At 48.8% G+C, this 22,904-nt stretch overlaps 1 protein-coding gene across 1 annotated transcript; it reads right to left on the bottom strand.

Annotated features, from left to right (window-relative positions):
- Window positions 1–1,270: 1,270 nt before the first annotated feature.
- On the bottom strand, window positions 1,271–20,364 carry Sdc4 (syndecan 4). Its single transcript, XM_027423466.2, has 5 exons — window positions 20,216–20,364; window positions 8,607–8,745; window positions 7,194–7,240; window positions 6,075–6,273; window positions 1,271–3,199 (listed from the first exon to the last, which is right to left on the bottom strand). The coding sequence occupies exons 1-5, from the start codon at window positions 20,285–20,287 to the stop codon at window positions 3,048–3,050; spliced, it is 609 nt and encodes a 202-aa protein (XP_027279267.1). The 5' UTR covers window positions 20,288–20,364; the 3' UTR covers window positions 1,271–3,047.
- Window positions 20,365–22,904: the final 2,540 nt, after the last annotated feature.

Raw genomic sequence — 22,904 nt, 5'->3', positions numbered from 1 at the left:
GCTTTTTAATAACAATGAGAGCAACACATCTTCAGTGTACATAAAAGGTTATTTACCTTTTATCTAATTTCCCCCTTTCTGTCTAATTAAAAAGGAAGGTTTAACTTTAACATAGTAAAATGATATGTAACAAAAAGCTATCAGGTTAAGAATTGCAGTTACAATATCCAGTCTATTTATATTTGGCAAATTAGAGAAAATATTTAATTATATTTGTGAGTCTAAAGTTTTATATCTAATTTACCTTTTATCATAACTAAGGAAAACTAATTATCTAGTCTAGAACTCCCTCAAAGACCCATGAAGGGTGTGATGTTACTAAATGACAGGGACACCTGGCTGCCTGGACAGTCACCCAACATTGATATGATATAGGAATGATAGGGATGTTAAAGTTAAAACCTTTTTATTTAGACAAAAAGGGGAAATGTGGAATAGCACTTTACACATCTGAATGTATGTCACTGTGATTGGTTTAATAAAGAAGCCGACTGGCCTATAGCTAGGCAGGATAAGGTTAGGTGGGAGAACCAGACTAAGAGGATGCTGGGAAGAAGAAGGCAGAGTCTCCAGAGGAGAGAAGACAAACTTGGTGTAGTGTACAGAGGTACCACCACGTAGCAGAATGTAAGAAGAATCAAGGGTTAATTTAAAATGTAAGAGCTAGTTAGTAACAAACCTAAGTTATTGGCCAAGCACTTATAATTAATAGTAATTCTCTCATGTGGTTATTTTGGAACTGGCTGGCAAGACAGAAAAGTCAGCTAACACAGGTGGACCATAGAGGTCACAGGACAACTTTACAAGTTGGTTCTCTCCTTCCTCGGTGGAGTCCAGGAATCACACTCAGGTCCTCAGGCTTAACTGACAAGTGTTCTTATCCTCAGAGCTATCTCAAAGGCCTCAGGGATTCCGTGTTTGTTTTTAAAACCTGGCGTTGCTTAATTTAAACATGAACAGAGACACGCCATTGGGATACATTTTCTGGCATCTTCCCTCCTGTCTCACATATGTCCCTGTGTCTGGGACCTGAAAAGGTCTCACAAGCTTCAAGCTCAAAGGGTACACTCCAAAAGAAATAACTTGTTACAACCTTTAAAATGACACTGGGCACGGTGGAGCACACCTTTAATCCCAGCACCAGGGAGGGGGAGGTAGATGGATCTCTATGAGTTTGAAGCCAGCCTGGTCTACAGAGTGAGTTCCAGGACAGCCAGGGCTACACAGAGAAACCCTGTCTCGAAAAAGCAAAAATAAAATGACAATCTGACAATCTAGAAAGTACCAGGTTTTATTATCTTTTTATCAAAAAAGAAATCAGTAACAGACGACAGTGTGAGGAGGGTACAGAAAAGGTGCAGGCACTGAGGTTTAGAAGAGGACCCAGCCAGCTGGGGCCGCTCTGAGGTGCTGATGGGACTTGCAGGTACAAGTATGGTTGAGGAAATATGATCCCCACAACCCACATACACCCTGGACTTTGTAAGTCACTCTGTAAGAGGGAGAGTCCCTGGCAACAGGACTCATTGGGGCCTCATCACCCTCCTCCTGGTCCCCTTCCCTTGCCCTGGGAGGCAAGCAAAGCTGAGTGTCACTGCTAAGCCAGCTTAAGTCTCTTAGCAATATGCTTAGTGGATGGTGACTGAGCACTCATATTTGTGGCCAGTGCAACTGAGGAATGGATTTCTAACCATGTGGTCTGAACTGACCTGATTTATCCAGCCACATGAGGTCACTTTCATCTAGAGAAGCCTGAAGAAAGCAGCCCCAGAAGCCATGCTGCTGGGCCCCCCAGCAGAAGGCAGGACGAGGGTTAAGAGTCAGCTACCCTCTACTACTCCAGCTCAAGCACAAGAAGGCACCAGGAACAGGGCAAGAGAAGGGGGCAAAGCCTACTCAGCCACACAAAAATTTACTCACGCAGCCACCTGAGCCAACATGAAACTGGTAAAAAACCATTCTATATCCTAAAAAAATATATTCTTCTATTCTTCTATAGCCAAGTAAGGATAATATATTACAAGAACATGTACACAAATATCCCACTATCCCCTAAGTTATATTCTGGAATCTGCTAGAACATTATAGCTACTTCTTAAGACAAAGCAACTTCAGAAAGGGCCAAGGTCATAAAAAAAAAAAAAAAGAGTGCAGAGTATCTTTTTAAATGGTGGGGGAAACAAAAGATGAAGAAGCAGCCCTGTCTGAAGCTATAAATAGTAACAAAAATTAATAAAAAATCATTATCTCCAACTCTTCTCTCATTTTCAAAAAACAAAACAACATAAAAACCAAGACACACAAACTTAGCTGGTGCAATGTAAATGTTCAACACAGATGTGAACATCTGCACATTCCCACACTCTTAGCCCAGGCACAGATACTTGCATAAAGGAATGAACTGTTTTGTTTTGTTTTTTTTAAAAAAAAATTAGTTTTATCAATCTTCTACAAATGCATTTCAGCACTCCACCCCACCTTCCCCATATTTAAAAAACAAAACAAAAAATCAAAAAACAGTTGAGTTCCAAAAGTCACTGAAAGAGCCTAGAATGGCCCAAGGTGTAGCACAGAGACTCTGTAGTGTGAACCACTCGTGGGTGGACACATCTCAAGGTGCAGTGGATTCTAGCTTCTTGCCAGCTCCTACAGACAGACAGGGTACAGCATGTGGAAGGCAGCCAAGTTGGCTTCCAAAGACAAGGTAGTCACAGATGAGGCACCTTCAGTATAGGCTCTAAACTGGTCCTAGATTCTATTCTGGAAATTTGGAGGGGAAAAAAAAAATGACTCAAACCCAGGCTTGCCTTTAGAAAGGGCAAGTTTAACAGCCCCTTTTTTTCTACCTGGGCAACCGAGACATGAACCCCCACCCCCAAATCCAAGTGAGGCAGCACAGAAGATGATCTTTCTTCTGACCCCAGAAAGGTGACCAGAGATGGAGACACTGACAAGTCAGTATTAAGGTGCCCTTCCTCTACAAAGGCCCACCATCCAATCCTGTGACTCCCCTCCCCATCAAGTCCAAGCGGCACTCAAGGAAAACTTCACGCGTAGAACTCGTTGGTGGGGGCTTTTTTGTAGATGGGTTTCTTGCCCAAGTCGTAACTGCCCTCATCCTTCTTCTTCATGCGGTACACCAGCAGCAGGATCAGGAAGACAGCGAAGAGGATGCCCACCACGCCGCCCACAATCAAAGCTGGAGGGAGAGAGCGAGAGGTGAGGGTAAGGTGCTCCTTGGGACCTCAAGGTCCATGGGCTCTTCTACCCACAGTCATTATTCTCCATCACCATGACTACCCCACTACACCAAGGGAGATGATACCTTATCAGTTTTGACTGTCATGACTTTCATGACAGGATGATTAAGTATAGTAAGACCACGGCTAAAATGGGCCACAAAGCAAAATCACTACTGGCCTAGTCCACACATCGGGCCTAGTCCAAAGCTTGGGCTCTTTCTAAACATCACATAGACTCTCTAGCAACAATAGCTTAGCACTAGGCCAGGAACAAGGACTAAAGCGACTCACATAGACACTTCCAGCATTACCACAGGCTACCCTACCGTTCTCTGTGTTCACAGGTCCTCCCCCACCCCCGCCCCACCTAGACTCATACATGCACAGACAGGCATCACAGTCTACAAACATGCAGAACACACCGATGTCCACACTGTCACAGCACAAATAACTACTAATTATCATGGTTGTGTTCCAGTGTCTTGCGGTGGATTTCCACTTGTTTCTCCTTGAACCTTGAACCTTCCCCACCTACTACGGTGTCTGCTAAGGCAAGTTTTTAATCTCTTTCTCTCGTTGTGATATGGAAAAAGAACCTATCTCATATTTTTACCTACAAATTAAGATAAATTAATCAATCTACAGAAAACACTTGGAGCGGTGTCTGATGTAGTGTCTATCTATGTTCAAGGTCTGTGAACCTCTGGCTCTCACGTTCCCCACCACATGAACTAGGCCTGCACAACACTAAGCGTGTAAGTGTCCCCGGCAGTTCAGCTCACTGAGGAGCACCTGGCTGGGGGCAGGCAGAGGTAGGCTTCTCCACTTGGGTCAGCATCTGCCCATCCACCATGCCAGGTGACCAGAATAACTCATTTCTATTTGTCAGGGGTGGGAGTGGCCAACAGAATCCTTCCTGTGGCAGACTGAATCCCCTAATCCCAGGCTAAGAAGATTAATTTCACATACACGAGACATACACACACACACACACACACACACACACCACAAATCTACACACAGACTGGAACAGAGCAGCCAGAAGAACCAAGAATTTCTTCTTAATAAAAATTTTTTTAATTAAATTTTTAAAAAAAAGCAAGAAAGTGCTGCCAGGGATGCCAGACAAAGTATAGGCACTGTCAATTAGGCAAATACCACCTTCCTGTCTCCAGCTGTTTCTTTCCCTCCAGTAACTCTACTCCTCCTTCAGGTCCTTGATCTATACTGGGAAGCTAACTCTGCAGGAGTAAGGCCCAGCCAGAGGTTCAGAAGGCAACCAACTGTGCTCCAGATCCAAACACCAGGCCCACCAGGCCCACCAGGCCCTGGCTCTGTGACCTGGACAAGTTATTCAGGTTTCCAGTCCAGATTGCTGGAGGGGTTCCATGGGGTGAAGCATAGGAACCATGTGACACACAGACACTTAACAGAACTCCTAGGTGCTATGTAAAAGCTACTGGAACTGAGAGCATGCTTTCAGCTGTCGTTGAGCCTCTGCTGTCCTTCAGAGGTGAAGCCACAGGGGCTAGAGAAATGGATCTTTCCTACAAAAGACCTTACACTGGCGTGACCCTGACGTGGAGGAAGAAAGGGACAGCCGGGCATTAGTTCTTCTCTTACTCTGAACCAGAGTGGGACCTAAGTCTCCCCACAAATAAGAAAAAAGCAGCTTGACTCCATCAGTGGTTTTCAAAGTTTTCTTAAGAAAAAAAGACTACTGAACCGATCCGAAACTCCACAGATGTAAATGTAGCCAGCAGGTCTAAAATATGCTAAGAGCGAAACTCTATGGTTGAGTGGAGTTCTTTCCACGAAGCTTGAAAACATTTCAGGCCTAACAGTTTCTAAGGACTGCTCTCTCTGACAGACACCAACACACAAGAGTGGTAAAGGAAAAGTAGAAAGAATGTTGACAGGAGACCAGAGGCAGGACTGTGCTGCATGACCCGAGTCACCGGGGTCTGGGAGGCCAGTGAGAGCCTGGGCAGCTGAAGGTAGGAGGTCGGACAAAATGACATGCAAGCACACAGTTCCTTACACCTTGCCCTCCTTTGGCTCAGCTGGTTCCCAGGAAACAGGAATTACCTAGCATGGGCTTGCTATACCCATGCCCCTCCTCACCAGCCAGTCCACCCAGACTCTGGAAAGTTTGCTTCTTTCTCTGACAGCCTGGTGTGGAGACGCCCCCCTCCCCCCCTCATCTTGTGCTGCCAGAACAAGAGTGGCACTACCCCCAACTGATGTACCCCAGCCATCTCGACACAACACCACCTAGAGCCTCATGCAGTGAAGCACAGTCCCTGTCAAGGGTCTCTTAAACCAAAATGTCCTAATTTCGTAACATAAAAATATCGCATGTCCTACCTGCAAAGGGACCATGAGAGCACTAATGATAACACAATCACAGCCTTCTGCAATTTGCAAAGCAATTTCATATTTCATCTTTCACAAACCAACTCAAGGAGGCAGCATCGTTGCCTTTTTCCAGAGGAGTAAACCGAGGTAGACTCCCTTCAAAAGCATCCTGACCAAGGTCAGAGGGCTATCAAGAGACAGGAGCCTATCTAATTCCCCGGGGCCTCCAGGCTTTCAAGGGAAATTAACCCTTAAATAATTAACTCCAGAAGCTACTCAGTCAGGGGGAAGGCTTTGAGATATACCTGAGGGGCTTAAAGAAACAATTCCTCTTCTATTCTTTACAAGACTTTGATATGCATGGATTCCCCCTGCCATCCTCCCCTTAAGGGAGATAAAGCCCTCAGATGCCCCAAGGTGAAGTGAAGGACTAAGGACTTCTCTCTTCACCCTGGAGGAGCAAGCGAGTCTTACCTGCCAGGACCTCGGTTCTCTCAAAAATGTTGCCGTCCTGGGCAGTGCTGGACATGGACACTTTGTTGGATATATCGTTATCCACTTCGGAGGGTGAGACCCTTTTGGGAATGACTTCATTCTGCTCCACTTCCTTAGGTTCTGAGGGGACACGGATCCCAGGTTGTGCCCGCTCAGGAATGTGGTTATCTACAGGCATCTGAAAGGGAAAGGGGGGGGGGAATACTGAGCACATCTGAAGAGGAAGTAGGTGGAAGGGGACCCAGGAGGATGACAGGTGAAGAATAGTGTCTGCCCCAAATGGGAAATGAAGGGGGGAGTGTGCTTCACACACTAAAGCAGGTATAGAGTAACCACTACAAGCGATGTGGCAATGCTCACTTGTCTTTCAGGAAGGCAATTGCGCACCTGGAACTCTCTCCTAAGGGAGGGAGGGAGGGAGGGAGGGAGGGAGTGTGTGTGTGTGTGTGTGTGTGTGTCATACTTGATGCTTGATAGTGTTTTACTCTCAGAACACCACAATTTATTGACAGCTATTTTATCAATAAAAGGAACAGAGCCGGGCTTTGGTGGTGCACGCCTTTAATCCCAGCACTCGGGAGGCAGAGGCAGGCGGATCTCTGTGAGTTTGAGGCCAGCCTGGTCTCCAGAGTGAGTGCCAGGATAGGCTCCAAAGCTACACAGAGAAACTCTGTCTCAAAAAACCAAAAAAAAAAAAAAAAAAAAAAGAGGAACAGACTACAGCCTGTAAAAATAAGTGATGCAAGGAAACCTGACAAGTCCCGAGTTGTGAGTTTGGGGTTTTTTTGTTTGTTTTCATGCCCTCAGAATTTCACAGTGGTTCTGAGAGCACAGAAATTCATGTGCAATTTGAAAACTGTGCTGTCAAACAGCTGCACATGCATAAGGAGGAGGCTGGGGTCATTTTCTCCAAGGAGGATGGCCCACCTACCCGCCCTGCCATGCCTGTCCCCAAATGAGCCCAGTGCCCCAGTAAAAGTCTTCAAAATGGAGTCACTGCTGTTGTTTATTCACAGGGCTGTATTTTTTGCCCCTCTCAGTGGGTGCGCTGTGGAAGAGCAGGAGCAAAGAGATTGATACAAAGGGTGCAGGACTTACCAAGGGCTGAATCACTTCAGGGAAGGTCTTGGTCTCCTCTGTGTCATCTGCAAAGTTAGCCAAATGGCTGTGTGAGCATGAGGTCGGCCCCTCGAGTCCAGGGAACTGACTCCTTCGGCTAGTGGAGTCCTTCCCTGCCAGCCTCCCAAGTCAGCTTTAGTCACCTACTCTGAAACATGAGGCCCCTGGGACACCTGGCTCGGTCTCAGCAGTATGTACGCTGGTAGTACACAAAGCTTTCAGGCACTCTGCCAGCTCCAAACCCTTACTATGTAACCTGTAGATCCATAGAAAATAGAAGTATCTGGGAGCTGGTTAGAAATGCAGAATGACCCTGAATAAATGGGGCACACCAGGAATCCCCGAACACCAGAAGCCGGGACAGGATTGGGAGTCCCAGAGCAGCCTGGGCACCTCGATAAGATCCTGCGGTCTCAAACGCTCAAGGCTGGAGTGGAAGTTAGTGGTGGAACACTTGGTGCAATCTCTATCTGGGCGGACTGACCAGCCTAGGGCCAAATTAACTAGGATTTACATCTTAACACACTCCCTAGGAAATTAACTTTTGGGAAGGAAACAGTTCATTATAATACTAAATACTACACAACGCAACATAAAATTTAACTACAGGAGGCAGAGCGCTTGCTTCCCCGCTACAACGGTGTGTAGACTGTCTTAGAGCATAAATGTACACCAGTGTACACAGCAAATTTGACTTCTAAAAAATGTGGGGCTACCCAGTGCTTGGTAAGTTCAGTCCACAACACTCATAATCCTTGAGACACTTGTTTTACAAAGAAAGAAATGAAGGTTCTAGAGGAAGGCGAGGCTGGAATTCTGGACGTGAGTCCGAAGCTTCAAAGTTGGAACCAGTACCATACCCCTATACCCTGAACAGGAGAGGGAGGGACACTTCTCAGCAGCTGATACAGAGGCCAGAAAGCCCATGAAAGCCTGGGCACCTGGTTACATCCCTGAGAAACCTCCGAGCCTCCATCTTATCTGAAGCAGGAGCCTGTCTTCCGCTCCCCCTCCACATCTCAGCCCACACATGCGCCTCCCGTCCCACCACCCACCCACCCACACACACACACCGCTTCTGAGCCAGTACTTTTCCTTTCCAAAGGAAGAAAAACACTCTGGGTCTTTCCCCACGCTCCCTCTAGCCTCCACCAGAGAAGGAGCCTATTGGACAGGTTCAGGCTCGTGCCTGCAAACTCGGAGGGATGAATTCTAAGTTGTTTACAACTCACCCAGAGACCCCGGGGGTGGGAAAATGTTACTTTTGTTTCTCTTTTTGAAGTGGAGAAGGGAGGCTGTAGGAAAATCTCCACTAAAATGCACATCTCTCACTGTTGGGGCCACAATTCCCAGAAGCCCAGGTTCCCAGACTGCCCAAGCACAGTTCCATACCCAGATCTCCAGAGCCCGACAGCTCAAAGTCATCCGACTCCAGCTCGAGGCCCCCAGCATCTTCATCGTCAGGGAGGGCTCCAGAGAAGTATCTGCCTTCCAGGAAGTGCTGGTGGTCTATGACCTCAGTCTCCCGGATCTAGAAGAAAGGAGAAGGAAGTACCAGCCTACAGCTCCATTTCCCTCCCTCGGGACACTCTGGAGGTTGGGTCCCCCAGAACCAAAGCAAACACTCAGGCACAGGCAGAATTACAGAAGCCTTCGGGCCTGCTGTATAACCTTACCAAGTATCTTTACCATTCTGGGTTAATAAAAAATAGTTCAAGTGGTAACAAGTTAATATTTGTAGGTATCGCTTACTGAGCCACCTCCAACTCCTCAGTTCTTTATAGTAACTTAATTCATTTTATCACTAAAGGCAGTGGGCACTAAAGGCTTTAAACCACTCTCTTTTGGTAGCACAAGTTGACAGACAGGAGGGAGGACGAGTGTGGGGACAACCTGGCTTCGGGGCCAGAGGTTTCCATGCACACAGGCATGCCCAGGACATACGGCCTAGGGTCCCATGACAACAGCTGATTCCCACATGGAAGGGAGTAGGCTACTGGCCCTGCCCAGTCAGGGACACGATCCCCCACTGAGTCACACTGGGCTGACACAGGGCTGGTTCACTCACACCCCAAGACAGCCACAGGGCACAGCTCAGTCCCAGTGACTCAAAGGCACACCTCCAGTATTCATCAGCTTCTCTCAAATGTCTGTTGTACCAGCTCTGTGCAGGGCACAAAGACATAGATCCTTGCTCCCTCAGACCATGTCACCCATTTCTCAGAGACCCAGCTGGCCACCACAGAGTCTAAGGTCAATTCCCACTAAACAACTAAGAAGCGCCCCCCCCTTAAACACCACTTATTCTGCCCACCCCATCTCTTAGCCCTACTGGGTATTAAACAAAGCTTCTTCAGGGGCATAGGGTGCACTGAGGCGTCCACTGCCCTTCCCCTAGCCTCTGGACTCAGACTACTGTTCCTGCAAACAACAGCCAGGTACAAGGGTCACTGTTCCACTCCTACCCAGCGAGCCCTCAGGACTGCAGGGGATGAGCCTCTACTTAGAGGTTCAGAATAAAAACCTCTAAGGCCTCGGAGGCCCTTTTCTCTTTTACAGAGAATTCTGACGGTAGTCAAACCAGAAACAAGTAGCGACAACCCTAAGGCCACACACAGAATTCGGGTAGAAAGTGGCTGGATCTGTTTCTGACAGCCCCAGGCTGTCTTTCACCCAACCAAGGGGCCGCAGTGACACTGCCATGATAGTGAGAAAGAATGCTGGTCTATCCCTAACACCCGTGATTAAGTGGCAGGAGAGGTCAGGCGAGCAGCTTGGGAGGCAGGCTACTCCTTCACTCTCTCTTCCGGGGAGAGGTGGCAGGAGCTGACTGTGCCCTCTTATCCACCCCCGTGGTCAGGAAACCAGATTCTGGGAAGGGAGCTGGGAGGAAGTCGGGGAGGCATCCCTCTGTCCGGGGGTGGGGAAGTCAATGCAGAGCGCTTGGTACGCGTGGGAGTGGGGAGCCAGCAGGGGTTAAGCCCTGCTTAGGAATGACTTCATGACTCCGGAATCGGGAGCTGTAGGGCTGCTGGTACTGGAATTCCAGCCCCCGCACAGGGCCTGTGCCTGTGGCTTTGGTTTGGCAGCACAGCAAGAGGGCTTTTCTGTGGTTGTACAAGAGCCCTAGATGTCAGGCCACGTCCACCCCACCCCCCAACACACACACACAGCCTTTGCTACAAATTCCCTAGGGCTCAAAATCCAAAACAGCAAAGCCTCCTCCATTGCTTACAGTGTGCCAGGCCTTAACACGCACGCACGCACGCAGCTGGGATGACGTAGACCCTTCTGGTAGGTGTGGAAACCAAGGCTCGGAAAAGCAAATTATTTCTCTAAGGTCACACAAGCAGAAAGTGACCAACAAGATCAGCAGTCAGGCATGAGATCACCTGGGCTTTTAGCCACAGACAAGGGAACACATTTGTGCTTATAGCTACCAGCCTGCCCTAGGCTAGACGGGAACACTAGCCTAGGTCATGTCTAAACCAGCTAGGGGTTGGGGTTAGAAGAGAAGGAGGGAAGGAGGGAGGCTGATGTTGATACTTTTGACAACCAAAGCCTGAAAGACTGGTCAAGGGATGTTAAAGTTCAAACTCCTCAGGGCAAAAGCTGAGGTTTTTAGCCGGGGGAGGGGGTGTGTGGATTCCAGCACAGGTATCAGGCCTGGAGACCTTCCCTACCCAACCTGGCCTCTAGGAAGGAGCCTTGGAATGTTAAGTCACACACCGAACCTCCTTAATTTGTGAAAGTGTTCCCGGGTGTTTCAAAACAACCCAGGAGATTGGAGATAAGCACGTCCATTGGCTTTTAGTAATTACTTTAATCTTCCATTAGAAAAATGAGGTCCAAGAAAGAAGGCTGTAACAGCCTGACGTTGGTAAAACTGAGGCTGAAGCCCAGGTTTATTCCCGGGTCAGCCAGGCCCCTTTGGAACACCTGGTATGCCCCTATCCCCTACCCCTTCATTTTGAGACAGTGTCTCACGAGATAGTCTTGGGATAGCTTGGGATAGGGAGATCAGGCTGGCCTCTGCGACTCCAGTGCTGGGCTTAAAGGAGTGTGGCCCCCTACCACGTCACCTTTATGCTAAATTCCAGAGCAAAGAAACCATTTGTCTGAGATCACACAGGGGCCCAGGGTCAAGCCAGGATCAGACCCTTAGGCTCAGAGGCTGGAAAGCTCTTCAGAGGTGGTCTTAGAGGACTGAAGAGTTAACCTTCGACCTCTTCAGCACTTCAGAGGCTCTTGGACACGACCAATTCAGCCTCCTGGAGCTCAGAAGACATCCTCTCTTGGACCCTTTCTGGTTCTTCCTCTGCTCACCATCTTTAACAAGAGGAAAAACTCGAGTGGACCGACAGCAGCCACTGAGACCAAGATGTCACGACAGAACCAAGCCCAAGGGGATTGCAAGCGATGGTTTGTGTGTAAGGCTGAGAAGGTACCAACACCCCTCCCCCCCTTTTCCAACAAGGTCCATTCAGTAGTCTGGGGTGGCTCTGAAAAGCAAGGCCACCCATCAGGCAGGACCAGCCCTGCTCCTGACTACAGATGTGGTCTGTTCACCTCAGCTCACCCCAACCCTGCTCAGGAACATGTGTTCACATGGGTATGTCCACACACGAGCATCCCCTATGGGTCATCAGAACTCATCTGTTTCCTGTCTCAGACATACAACAGAAGGTTGTGGGGTCTACACTCAAAGGCTCTTGCTGGCCCTGTGGATATCTGAACTAATGCTGGCAGCTAGAGTCTTGGATTCTTCCCCATGGCACCTGGGGAAAAGAACAGAGGTAGGTATGGTATTGTTTTATAGGAAGCAACACCTGCCAACAGAAGGGCTCTGAGGCCACTGAGCCCAACGTATCGTTTTATAACCTCTGAGACAGATTACTTTGCCAAGGTCACCCAGGCAGCCAGCAGCAAAGCTGGGCTTACAACTGAGGCCTCTCAGTTCCCAGGGTAAGGCGGCTTCCCACCCCTTCCTGGAGCCCTGGCTGTCCCCAGGGTTCTCAACAAATGCACAGGCTGTTGCATGAAGCTAGGACAAAACCAAAAACAACACTGATCATATCCCAAAGTCTTACAATGTTCATCATCCCAGGAAAAGCATGGAGCCTGGGTGACTACAGGTTACAGAAGTAATCAAACCACTCTGCACAGGCTCAGAGTCTACTTCACACAATCGTGAGGCGGTCTACCTGGTTTGCAGGTGAGAAAACAGGTTAACTGAGCCATTCATCCAAGTGTCACAGCTAGAAAGGGGGACACTGGTTAAAACCCAGGATCTTTCTCTAGACCATGCCCTAACCACAGCCAGGTTTCTCACCATCACCCACTCTTTGCCTCCAGCCTAACGACAGCACACTGGCCAAGCCAGGGCTCCAGGGCACCCCGCTTCCCTTGCCCAGGAATAAACAAAGGTGAAAGTGATATTGCTTAAACAAAGGAACAGAAACTTGGCTGGAGTACCAGGGAGGGGTTCAGGATCAGAACTTGGTTAACTGTGAACTAATGAGAGCCTGCTACCTGCCTCCTCCCCAGGGAAGGCAGGGTCAAGGCCACACTTGATCATGAATTAAGGAAGAGACCACAAGCATGACAGTGGAACAAATACATTTAGGGGCAAAGGAACAACACCCTTGGGCACCAATAGCTGGCCTTTTCTGAGTGGTTCTGCAACCCCATTTCCTACAGTGGGCAAGAGCCACAACCACTTCTATGCGTCTAGGAGTTTACTCTGGCTTTTAAGTCTTCAGTTTCCTCTTTTGTAATCAGGGCTGGTAAGCACTTAGCAGAGGGATGAAAATCCACGGAAATGTAGCCCGTGTACAAGTGACCCAGTGGGTGATCTGGTGCATAGCAGGTGCTCAACACACGGTGATCTTTATTAAACCCCATTAGTTTTCCTTCAGGCTGGGGGAGATGAATGCTTAGCAGGCCAAAGATGAAACTTGCAGAGAAGCAACTGAAGGGCTGGGGAGGCCCTGACATCAAAGGGGAGCTGCTTCTGCAAGCCAAAGAGGGGTATGACAGCCAGCCTTCTACTTCTGAGACCAAAGATGCCCAGCTGAAAAGGATTTCTGTCCAGTGTAAGCCATGAGCACATTATCATAAGCAGAAACTCTATTTTTCCAGGAGTAGTGAAAGGCACTAACCAAAGACATCTGAAATTCCTGGTGACCTCAATCCTTTTATTTCCTAGCTTGCCTTGAGGGGACTCCTGCCCCAATCTTGAAGACAAAAGGAAGTCACCTCAATCTCCAGTCTGGTGTCCTGGTACCTGAAAGGGTTAATTAAGTAAAGTCTGGGAGAGTGGGGGTGGAGTGAGGGTTCAAATGTCGGCTCTGCCCACTTCAAGGTCAAGTTACTCTGAACACAATCACCCTGTAGAGAGCCAGACCTGGCACAGTCAGCAGCCAGCTTTTCACCAAGCCCCAGGGCAGCCCATTCCCACAAGAACTCCAGGATCATGGGGTACCAGGCAGGAATGAAGGGGATTGGTCACAAGCCTCAGGACAAACTCCGCCTGGGGACCAATCCAGGACGCCTGTCACTAACTACCTAGGTGGTCCCGAGTGGTGGATTCCCTTTTCTGGGCCTTGGTTTCCCCACCTGTAAAAGGTCTCAAAGAGACAAGCCTCCCTCTGTCCCGAGGCCTGGTTACCAAATTGGGCATTGCTCCGATTACTAGTGGAGACAGCTGGGAGGGACTGGCTCCCTCAAGGCCTCAGAGACAGAGGTGCATTGAAGCTGGGACTTGTAATCTAGGCTGCAGATCCAAAACCCCTGCTGGATCTGTGGCTGGCCAGGAGGCTCTCAGGATGCAAACAAGCCTCCTGTGTTCCGAGAGCAGAGTCCAAGGCCTACTTTGCAGCCCTGTTGCAACGGACCAGCGCCTGGTTTATGGCCCCTGAACCTCCCCAGACACTGGGGAAGCCAGCACTCCAGTCCAAGCCAGTCTGTCTCAATCATCTCCCAGCTGGGCTTCCCCAGAGGCAAGGAGTGTCCTCACTCCAAGTGCCCGGCCCAGCCATTTGCTTGCTGGCCCAGAGGTTGGAGTGGTGTGGCCAGTCCCCATAGGTTGGGCCACCACAGCCCAGCTTCACCCAGTCACTGTTTCCATACACACCAGCCTCTCCCTGCCTCCCTTTCCATTACCCTGGGTGTCACCTGACCAGCAGCCTCTCCTTTGCCAGAGAAAACTGGGGCAGCCAACTCCCTATACTAGGAGGACGAGGGAGGGAGTAGGCAAAGGATGGAGAGCACTCAGTAAGAGGGGATAACTCAGGGTGAGGGTGGGAAGAAACTGGGCAATGGAGGAGAGTGATATGTAGAGAAGACGAGTGACAGCTGTAAAAAGTCAAAGGTGGCTGGCTGTAGTGGTCCGTGGCTGTAATACCAGTACTTGGGAAGCAGAGGCAGAAGAACAGGAATTCAAGGCTAACTTCAGCTACATAGGGAATTCAAAGCCAGCCTGGGCTACACCAGACTCGGTCTTTTAAGTCCTAGAGTCCTCTGAGATAAAGGGTCCGAACCCCAGGAATCCTACTTAGCCCATTTCCATTTCCAGCACATTTACAGACACCATGTCCCAAAGCCAACCTCTGGCCAAGATCAGAGCCCTAATAATAAGCGCAACTTAAACCAGCACTTTACAAGTCTGCTAAATGACGATTACGGCCCTCAAGTGTATTTTATAGAGGACACTAGGGCTCTCACATCAACAAAGTGACTTATTAACTCCCTGTGTGCCCCTTGGTGAGTGGCAGAGTTGGGGCAGAGACTATGAAACTTTCTGGCTTTGAGACATGCCTACATTTCCAGTTTCCCAGCTTCCAGCAGGCACCACCAGAGAAGCCTCCAAGGGGCAGGCATGCACCCAAAGGTCACCAGCGGGTTAATTACCCACCAGCTCAAGTCAGGTTTCTCTCTCGAGGGTTAAATCGGACCCCAGTGGTCCACACACGTTCTCCCAGTCTCTAGTGCATGCATACAGGGAAAAGACTTTCTCAGAACACTCAGCACCCTTTACTTGTCCACCAAACCCAGAATGCTTCTTGTAGTCGCTCAGCTGCCTGAAGACTGCCCCTCCCCCCCAACAAGGGAAAGTGGAGTGGTGCAACTCCTAGATTGAACAGTGTCCTGAAAAATCTGGGACCCTTGTAAATTACCTACCCCCATTTCCCTGCAAGCTGCCTGGGACACCTGCAGATCCTAGCAGGAGGTGGGGCTACCAGGAACTGGTTCTTGTTTAAATATAAACCCATCTGATAACCTGCAAACAGCCCACTTGTAAGATAAACAAATATAAGATTTGGGCTCTATCAGCCCCACCCCTAGGCTCGCCCCTTCCCACCTAGCAGCTGCAGGATTGGATGTGGGGGAGGAGAGGGGTCCTAGGCAAGTCAGGGATCGGTCACTAAGGAACGTCTACTCTGGTCCACTACTTGGAGCTATGTTCAGACTCTCATCTGCAAGATCATCTTTAAGTCTCTCCATAATTTTATTTGTTTATTTACTGGTGCTGGGGAATTGAACTCAGAACCTCAACAGACCATTAACTCAAGTTTTAACCCTCCTAGCAGTCTCAGAAATGTCACAGCCTCCTAGAGCAAACCAAACCTGAATGATACTAGCTTGGCTCTATGAATTCAGACCAGCTCAAGCCTCAGTGTTGCTTAAGGGTGTGTGTGTGTGTGTGTGTGTGTGTGTGTGTGTGTGTGAGAGAGAGAGAGAGAGAGAGAGAGAATGTGGTGTGTGTGTGTGTGTGTGTGTGTGTGTGTGTGTGTGTGTGCAGGGGTCGCCAATGTTGTACCTGCTCTGTACCACTGTCCAGGGTCAAAGTGCACACATAGGCACTGTGAATGTTCAAAGGCTCTGGACACTGATGTTGACTTCCAGAGGTGAAGATTAAAAACAAAACAAAAACCTTCAATCCTTTAGGCCCATTCCAGTATTCTTACCACAGAGCTATCCACCTTATTAGCCAAGAGACTGATAGGAAATGGGTGAGTCAGGCAGGCTGTAGTAACACACAGTGATTCACAAAGCCCAGTCCATCCCATTTCCCTACTCTTAAGCATTACTTGTAAATTACACCAACTCATCCAGTCCAGGAGAGGCCGAAAAGAGAACAGCTAGTAGCCAATCCCTTCCAACAGCAAGCCCAGCTGCCCAGCTCCCCATTCAGGCGAGCTCAGCACTCCAAGTCCTTGGAAAAGCCTCCTGTTTCTAGGCACTGGAGATGGCAGGAGCTGAATGTCCACCCCACTTCTCTTCTGAGACAGGGACTTGTTTAGAGGCTACCAAAGCAGCCAAGGGAACTCTCCTTTCCCCTCCCCACTGGGCTGTGGCTCAGGAGAAACAATGGTCCAGCCTCCTCAGTTTGGAGATAGGACACTGGGCCCTAGACACAAGGTATGTTTGCTATCAACCCAGAAGTAGGTCCCAAGGTTATCTAGTGTCACCATCATCTAAAAATGTTCTCTGAGGGACAAACTATCTAGACACCTAGCATTCTCAATCAGACCTAGTTCCTGATCTTGGCAGAACACTACACTCCTTTCAGCATCAATTTTCTGTGAAAAGGGAGATAAAAATTCCTAACCTGCCATACCAAACTATAGTCATACTAGCAATATTGACTTGGGAGCACTTCTAGAACAAAGTTCCATACATGAGTTTATTCATTCACATAATCAATGCCCGTAAGAAAGTTAGGTGTTTCAGTAGAAGGAATAAAGCAGAGTTCTGGGCCCAGGTGTGGATGGGTGGGGCTCTCTCCCTTTCAGAATTTGGTGGTGTGTTTCCATTTCCTGGAGGGAATGCCTTAGATATCTCCAATAGCTCCTTCTGAATAGTTAGCGGTCAACTATCAAGAGGGCTGGAGAAAGAGCGCTCAGAGAGAAAACCAGGGTTTAATTTCCAGCACCCACTTAGCAGCTCACAACTGTAGCTCCTGTGAGCTCCTGTAGCAGCTCACAACTGACACCTCTCCTGGCCTCCTTAGGCACTAGACACAAACATGCTACATACATTTAGGCAGAACACTCATCCACATAGGTAGTATCTAAGGCAATAATCAAGTATGAGAAGGTGGTCTTACGGCTTTCTAGCTCTGTCAGATTCTGTGGAAGTCCTCTACACCCAGAGACACCAAAGGAAAGCCTTCCCAACCCCACATAACTCTCCAGATCATGGCCCGAATAGTTTCCCGGATGTGTGGTAATTCTATGGATTCCCAAGAAGTCCCAAGAGTTCTCAACAACCACTCATAGGTCCTAGAACACCCCCCCCCCAGGCTTCCGTCCCCTCCAGCCCCATGCACTTCACACCCACTCCCTGAATTGCTATCAAGGGGAGTTCTCAGGTAGACCAGATGTCTTTAAATTGAAGTACACCTGGTGGGTGGGAGATACTTTCTCAGAACTGCCTGGGATTGGTGCCAAGTTAGTGGGCTGTGCCCCTGGGCAGCAACACCTTGCCCCACCTTCCCAACCCAAAACAAGGCTGCCTTTAATTGGCCAGGGTGGGAGTGGCAGGAAGGCAGAGCAGGGAATGCTCCCAGCTGGACAGGAAGAACAGGTTTAGGAGACAAACCCGCCAAACAGAGGAGAGGGCAGCTGGGTGTTTAGCTTGGGCTCCCTTCCCCAAATCTGTGTTTGGACTAAATGCAAAATTTGGAGAAAGGCCCTCATAACATGAGGAAGACTACTTTATCAGTTGATGGCCTGCTTGCATAATGCATATTTAAAGGTGATATCACTTAATCTCTCAAAATACTTTATCTGGAAAAGAGGACACAATAACATAATCAACACATCACCACGTGCTAGTTTTCTGTGTGTGTATGTGCGCTCACTCAAGCTCCAGTAAGGGCCTAAATTATGTTATCAGAAAGTACTCAATAAACCATAACAGCTATTAGCTAAACCCTGCTCCCCAGGCATTCTTTTTTTCACTAATTTCCAAGAAAAAAAAAAAAAAAAAAGGAGGGCTGATAGTATCATTTCTCCAGTCAGCGAGCATGATTTGGTCTGATTTTTCTGGCCACAATTTAAGGGGATTCCCTGTGCCCCAATTAGAGGTTAAGATGCCCACGATATTAGCCAGGAAGGAGAAAGCTCAGAGATCGGGCTAAGAGATTGAGACAGAGACCTCCAAAAGGAAGCAGCTGCTTAAAGCTGGCTTCTCCCCCTAGCTAGATCGGGTCACCCACAGGCCTGGCATGACCTACCTCCCCCAAACCACATCCTCCTACTGATCTGGGGGACAGAGCCGTCTACTCCTCCCCCTTAAGCAAAGCACCTGCTGACTGAGCTGAGATCCATGGCATGTGACTGACTGACCACGTGTTGACCTCAGCCACCTCTCAGGTCCTTTGCCCAACCAGAATTCCTTCAGATACTCCCCAAGGAAAGACTCAACTTCTGTCACGATGTCACGATACCCTTCAGTCGTTCACTTGTTATTGTGCCAGGGAGGCATGTGGTATGTGCTCCAGCCTCGGCCACAAACCTTTCTGCCAAAATGCTGTCACCTTAGAGGAAAGCCATGACCCTCATTCTGGTTCTTTCTCCCCACTATTCCTTGAGGCTTTCTAACCCCAGATATGAATAGATGTAAGCTCAGTCTTGAGAATGAGACCCAACAGCAGCCACTAGAAGATAAAAACCGGCACTTCCAAACCTGGCTGCCTAATTTCAGTCTGACTCAGCCGGTTATTAGCTGTGTGACCTTCAACAAATTACTTTTAACCTCTCCTGCCTCAGGACTAGCTTAAGAACAGTAAACAGTGAGGTTTTCTGGAACTGAAAACATTTCATTCCAAAGCCATCAGAAAGCTGTTAGAACAGAAACCTGCATGCAACAGGTTCTGTATTTGACTGGAATTAAGGCTGCGTGTTGCACAGGCCCTCCCTAGAGTCCCCCGGAACAGAATCAACTGTGCCCTAAGTAAGCCCAGAGAAAAGGAATTTTCAGAAGAATGAATATTTATAATTAAACTTCTAAGTCTTCTCTTACACCCCCCCCCCAACTTGGACTGAAGGTACAAATGACCCACGCTCCTGGGATAGATCCCCTCTTCCAACAACTGCCATGCCCCGCAACTTCCCGTATGTGTTTGCCTCTAACCTACTAACTACTATGACGGAGCTGTATGTGGCCCAGGGCCCGGGGGACGCTGGTAGGGACCCTGACAAGGAAAAGTTTCTTTAGGCTCCCTAGGACCTTTTCTCCTCCAGCTCCTTCACCTCATTCAGGTGGGCTCCTCAATTTCCCCGTGTGCTGTTCAACACAAAAAATCGCAAAACAGCTGTAACTCAACCTCTAGCCCGGAGCCGAGTGTAAGTTGCTGTTGAGTCAGTCCGCTCTGTAAAGTTAAGGGACCCAACTTTCTAGGCAGCCTAAAGCAAGAAGGGTCACCTGTTGATCCTACTGTAGCAAACCGATCTGCAGATGGGGAAGGTGACACTGAAAGAGCAGGTCCCTGCCCCTTCTCAGGTCAGTGGCAAGGTTGTGACCAGGAGTAAATTCTCTCCACTCCTCTGTGAAAACAGGATCCCCGCATAACCCTAAGTTCCCCCACTCCCGAATGCACGCTGCCCACCTCGTCCCCAGGACATCTAAGGCTCAAGCCTCAGAGAGAGGAGGGACGCTCTGCGCGCAGAGCCTGCCCCAAGATCAGAGAAGGGATGAGGGTGTGGGAGAAGAGTTGACACCAAATTAGTCACGTCCCATCCCGGAGCCCCGCCGCAAAGCAGAGGCCAGGACAGGAGCGCAGACAACAATCTAGGGGCGCACGGCGCATGGAGGGGTTCCCGCCAGCCTTCCCGCGACCCCCGAAGAAACTTTCTCCACAAAGTTTTCCCCGCCTCGGTGCCCAGATAGGGGTAGCGCAGCTCCTGGCGTACCCCCACTCCATCCGGAACCGGGGATCTCAGGAAACAAAGGAGGCACCGCCCTCCGCCCTAAAACATCCCTCAAACACCTACCGACTCGGCGGGGGTGGCAGGGAATCCTCCGAAGAGCAGTAGCAGCAAAGCGAGCAGGCAAGGAGACGCCATGGTCTCAACAGTGCGTACCAGTGGCCCGGAGCGGGTGCACAGCCCTTCTTATATGCCGCAGCCCTGCCCCGCCCTGCCCCGCCCCCAGAGCCCGCTCGCACCGCCCGGAATTCCCCCGGGAAAGCTTGGGCCTGCGGGGCGCTGCGCCCGGACGAGCTGGAAACCCCAGGGGGGACCCGCCCACAGCGCGCCCGCAGGCTCCGGGATGACCCCCCGATCTGCGGCTCCCAGAGCGGGCAGCTTGCCATGGTTAGCAGTTCCACTGCGAAGCAGCCCCCCACCCCACCACCACTACCACGGGGAATCACTGCCCAACTCCACTTTATAGCTGGGGAAACTGAGGCCCAGAAATGGGAAGGACAGATTCAGAGTCTTATGTTTATACCAGTCTTCAACCAGGCGCGGTCCCCTCTGAAGTCAGGAAGATTTCCCAAGTGGGGCTTGAATCCGGATAGCAGCTCTGAAAGGGGTGGACCAAAAGGTTTGGGCTTTTCCGAGCCTGCTGTCGAAACTATTCCAGGCCCAGGGCGCCAGCTCCAAAAACGCTGGACAGTGGGCCTGCCTTTATATTAACCAATAAAATTTATGAACTGAAATATGTATTTTGCGTAATTGTCACATGTCACGAAATAAATACTTATTCTTTCGACTGGTCTCTGTTTTTGAGAGAATTTTCATCACTCTTAAAACTGGTTTGCAGTTTCTCTCTTCTCAAGTAGTCTTCCACATTGGATCCAAAAATGTCACTTCTAACATCAACCTAACAGAGTGGAGGGTTGGTAAGATTGCTTAGACCCTCAAGCCTCGGTACTGTTGGAATTAACAACAGTGGATTGAAGGCCATCCTCACTCAGGTGATGGGGAAGGCCTGTCATCCCAGCACTGAGGCAAGGGGACAGCCAAGAGTTTAAGACAGTCCAGCTGTTTACAATATGAGACCCTTATAGGGGAGGGGGCATGCTAGAACCATCAATCAAAGAGCCAATCTTTGACAGACAGATGTATTGTGCTAAGGGTGTGATGTGGCTTCGGAACTAGGGTACTTTGGGCTGTTTTGGCATATTAGGAATTCACATTCTTTTTGTGTATGTGTGTTTTGGTTTTGGGAATTTTTTTTTTCGAGACATGGTTTCTCTGTGTAGTCCAGACTGTCCTGGAACTCACTCTGTAGACCAAACTAGCCTTGAACTCAGAGATCCACCTGCCTCTGCCTCCCCAGTTTCGGGATTAAAGGCGTGCGCCACCACCTGGCTGAATTCACACACTTTTCCAGGTGGAAATGACCCCTGCCCCTCTCCTTCTTTGAATTGTCTAAACCAGCCCCTCACAATGTCCCAATTCACACCCCACCACGCACACATACAAGGTGGGTTTACAGGTAGGGCATACTATGTCCTGTTCCTAGACTTCCTTTATTCTGTTCCTTAGTTATTTTCCAAGAATCAAAGACTCTTGTGGCAGAAAACCTTGAGAGAAAAACAATTTTCAAATATTGATCGTGGGTTTTTCCCCTCACAGACTTAATGATGACCAATTGTTTTCAACTATTTTAATATACTTCCCTAAAAATTGGGCACAGAGAAAAGAAATTAACCACAATAAATCCTTTCTCGTGATCTGAGTGTGGTGGTGCATGCTTTAACACCATTACTCAAGAGGCAGAAGCAGGTAGATCTCTGAGTTCAAGACCAGCCTAGTGGACACACTGAGTTCTAAGACATCCAGAGCTATGTAGAGATACTCTGATTCGAGAGAGAGAGAGAGAACAATTTGGTTTACATTTCAGGTTCTAGGCTGACCAGTGATACACAACCAGAGCCATTCTCAAGAAAAAAGGGAGGGCCGGGCATAGGTGGTGAAGGCCTTTAATCCCAGCACTCGGGAGGCACAGGCAAGTGGATCTCTGTGAGTTCGAGACCAGCCTGGTCTACAAGAGCTAGTTCCAGGATAGCCTCCAAAGCCACAGAGAAACCCGTTTTGAAAAACAAAAAAAAAACAAAAAACAAAAACAAAAAAAAAAAAAGAAAGGGAGGGAGGAAGGAAGGAAGGAAGGAAGGAAGGAAAGATCATTTTACAATTCAAATGGTTTACAGTCTTTGCTTTCCATGGGACTGAAGGAGGCCTAACGTATCTGTCAGGAGGTAACTCACTAGAAGTAATTTCTGGTGACAGCTGCTACTCTCAGTCACCTGTCATCATGGTAACAAAACTCGAAAAGGAACTTCTCACCACTTCCAGCTCACCCAGCAGTAGAGGAGGGAGGAGGGCTAATTTGTGCCTTCTGTCAATTTCTATGGTGTAAATGCTCCCACTGTGGCTGATTTCAGCTCACCAATGAACCCTTACTGAACACGGAATTGGGAAGTGGTCTGCAACACTTATGTCACACAATAGGTATTAACATTTCAAAATTTATTTTCACTTCAAGGCAGGATCTGGCTAAATCGGCCCAAGCTGGCCTTAAACTCATGACACTCCTATGGACCCTTCCCAAATCTCTGGCATCACAGGCCTAGGCCATGGCTGGCTGCTGTAAACAATCATAAGAACATAAATAATAAACGGATAGTGAGAAAATTCAGAAGTGGCAAGTTTTGAGTGATTTCCTTCAGGTTTG

Source organism: Cricetulus griseus, chromosome 6 (genome assembly GCF_003668045.3).
Source record: "Cricetulus griseus strain 17A/GY chromosome 6, alternate assembly CriGri-PICRH-1.0, whole genome shotgun sequence".
NCBI classification, from domain to species: domain Eukaryota; kingdom Metazoa; phylum Chordata; class Mammalia; order Rodentia; family Cricetidae; genus Cricetulus; species Cricetulus griseus.
Note: the sequence above shows the minus strand (reverse complement) of the source record. Positions and strands in the feature narration are given on the sequence as shown.

Excerpts from the sequence above, each read along its gene's own strand:
- Sdc4 (XM_027423466.2), bottom strand. The coding sequence starts at position 20,287 with ATGGCGTCTCCTTGCCTGCTCGCTTTGCTGCTACTGCTCTTCGGAGGA. Across the intron at positions 7,241-8,606 it reads GTCGGGCTCTGGAGATCTGG|ATGACACAGAGGAGACCAAG; the intron begins GTATGGAACTGT and ends CTAACTTTGCAG. Across the intron at positions 6,274-7,193 it reads CTGAAGTGATTCAGCCCTTG|ATGCCTGTAGATAACCACAT; the intron begins GTAAGTCCTGCA and ends TTTCCCTTTCAG.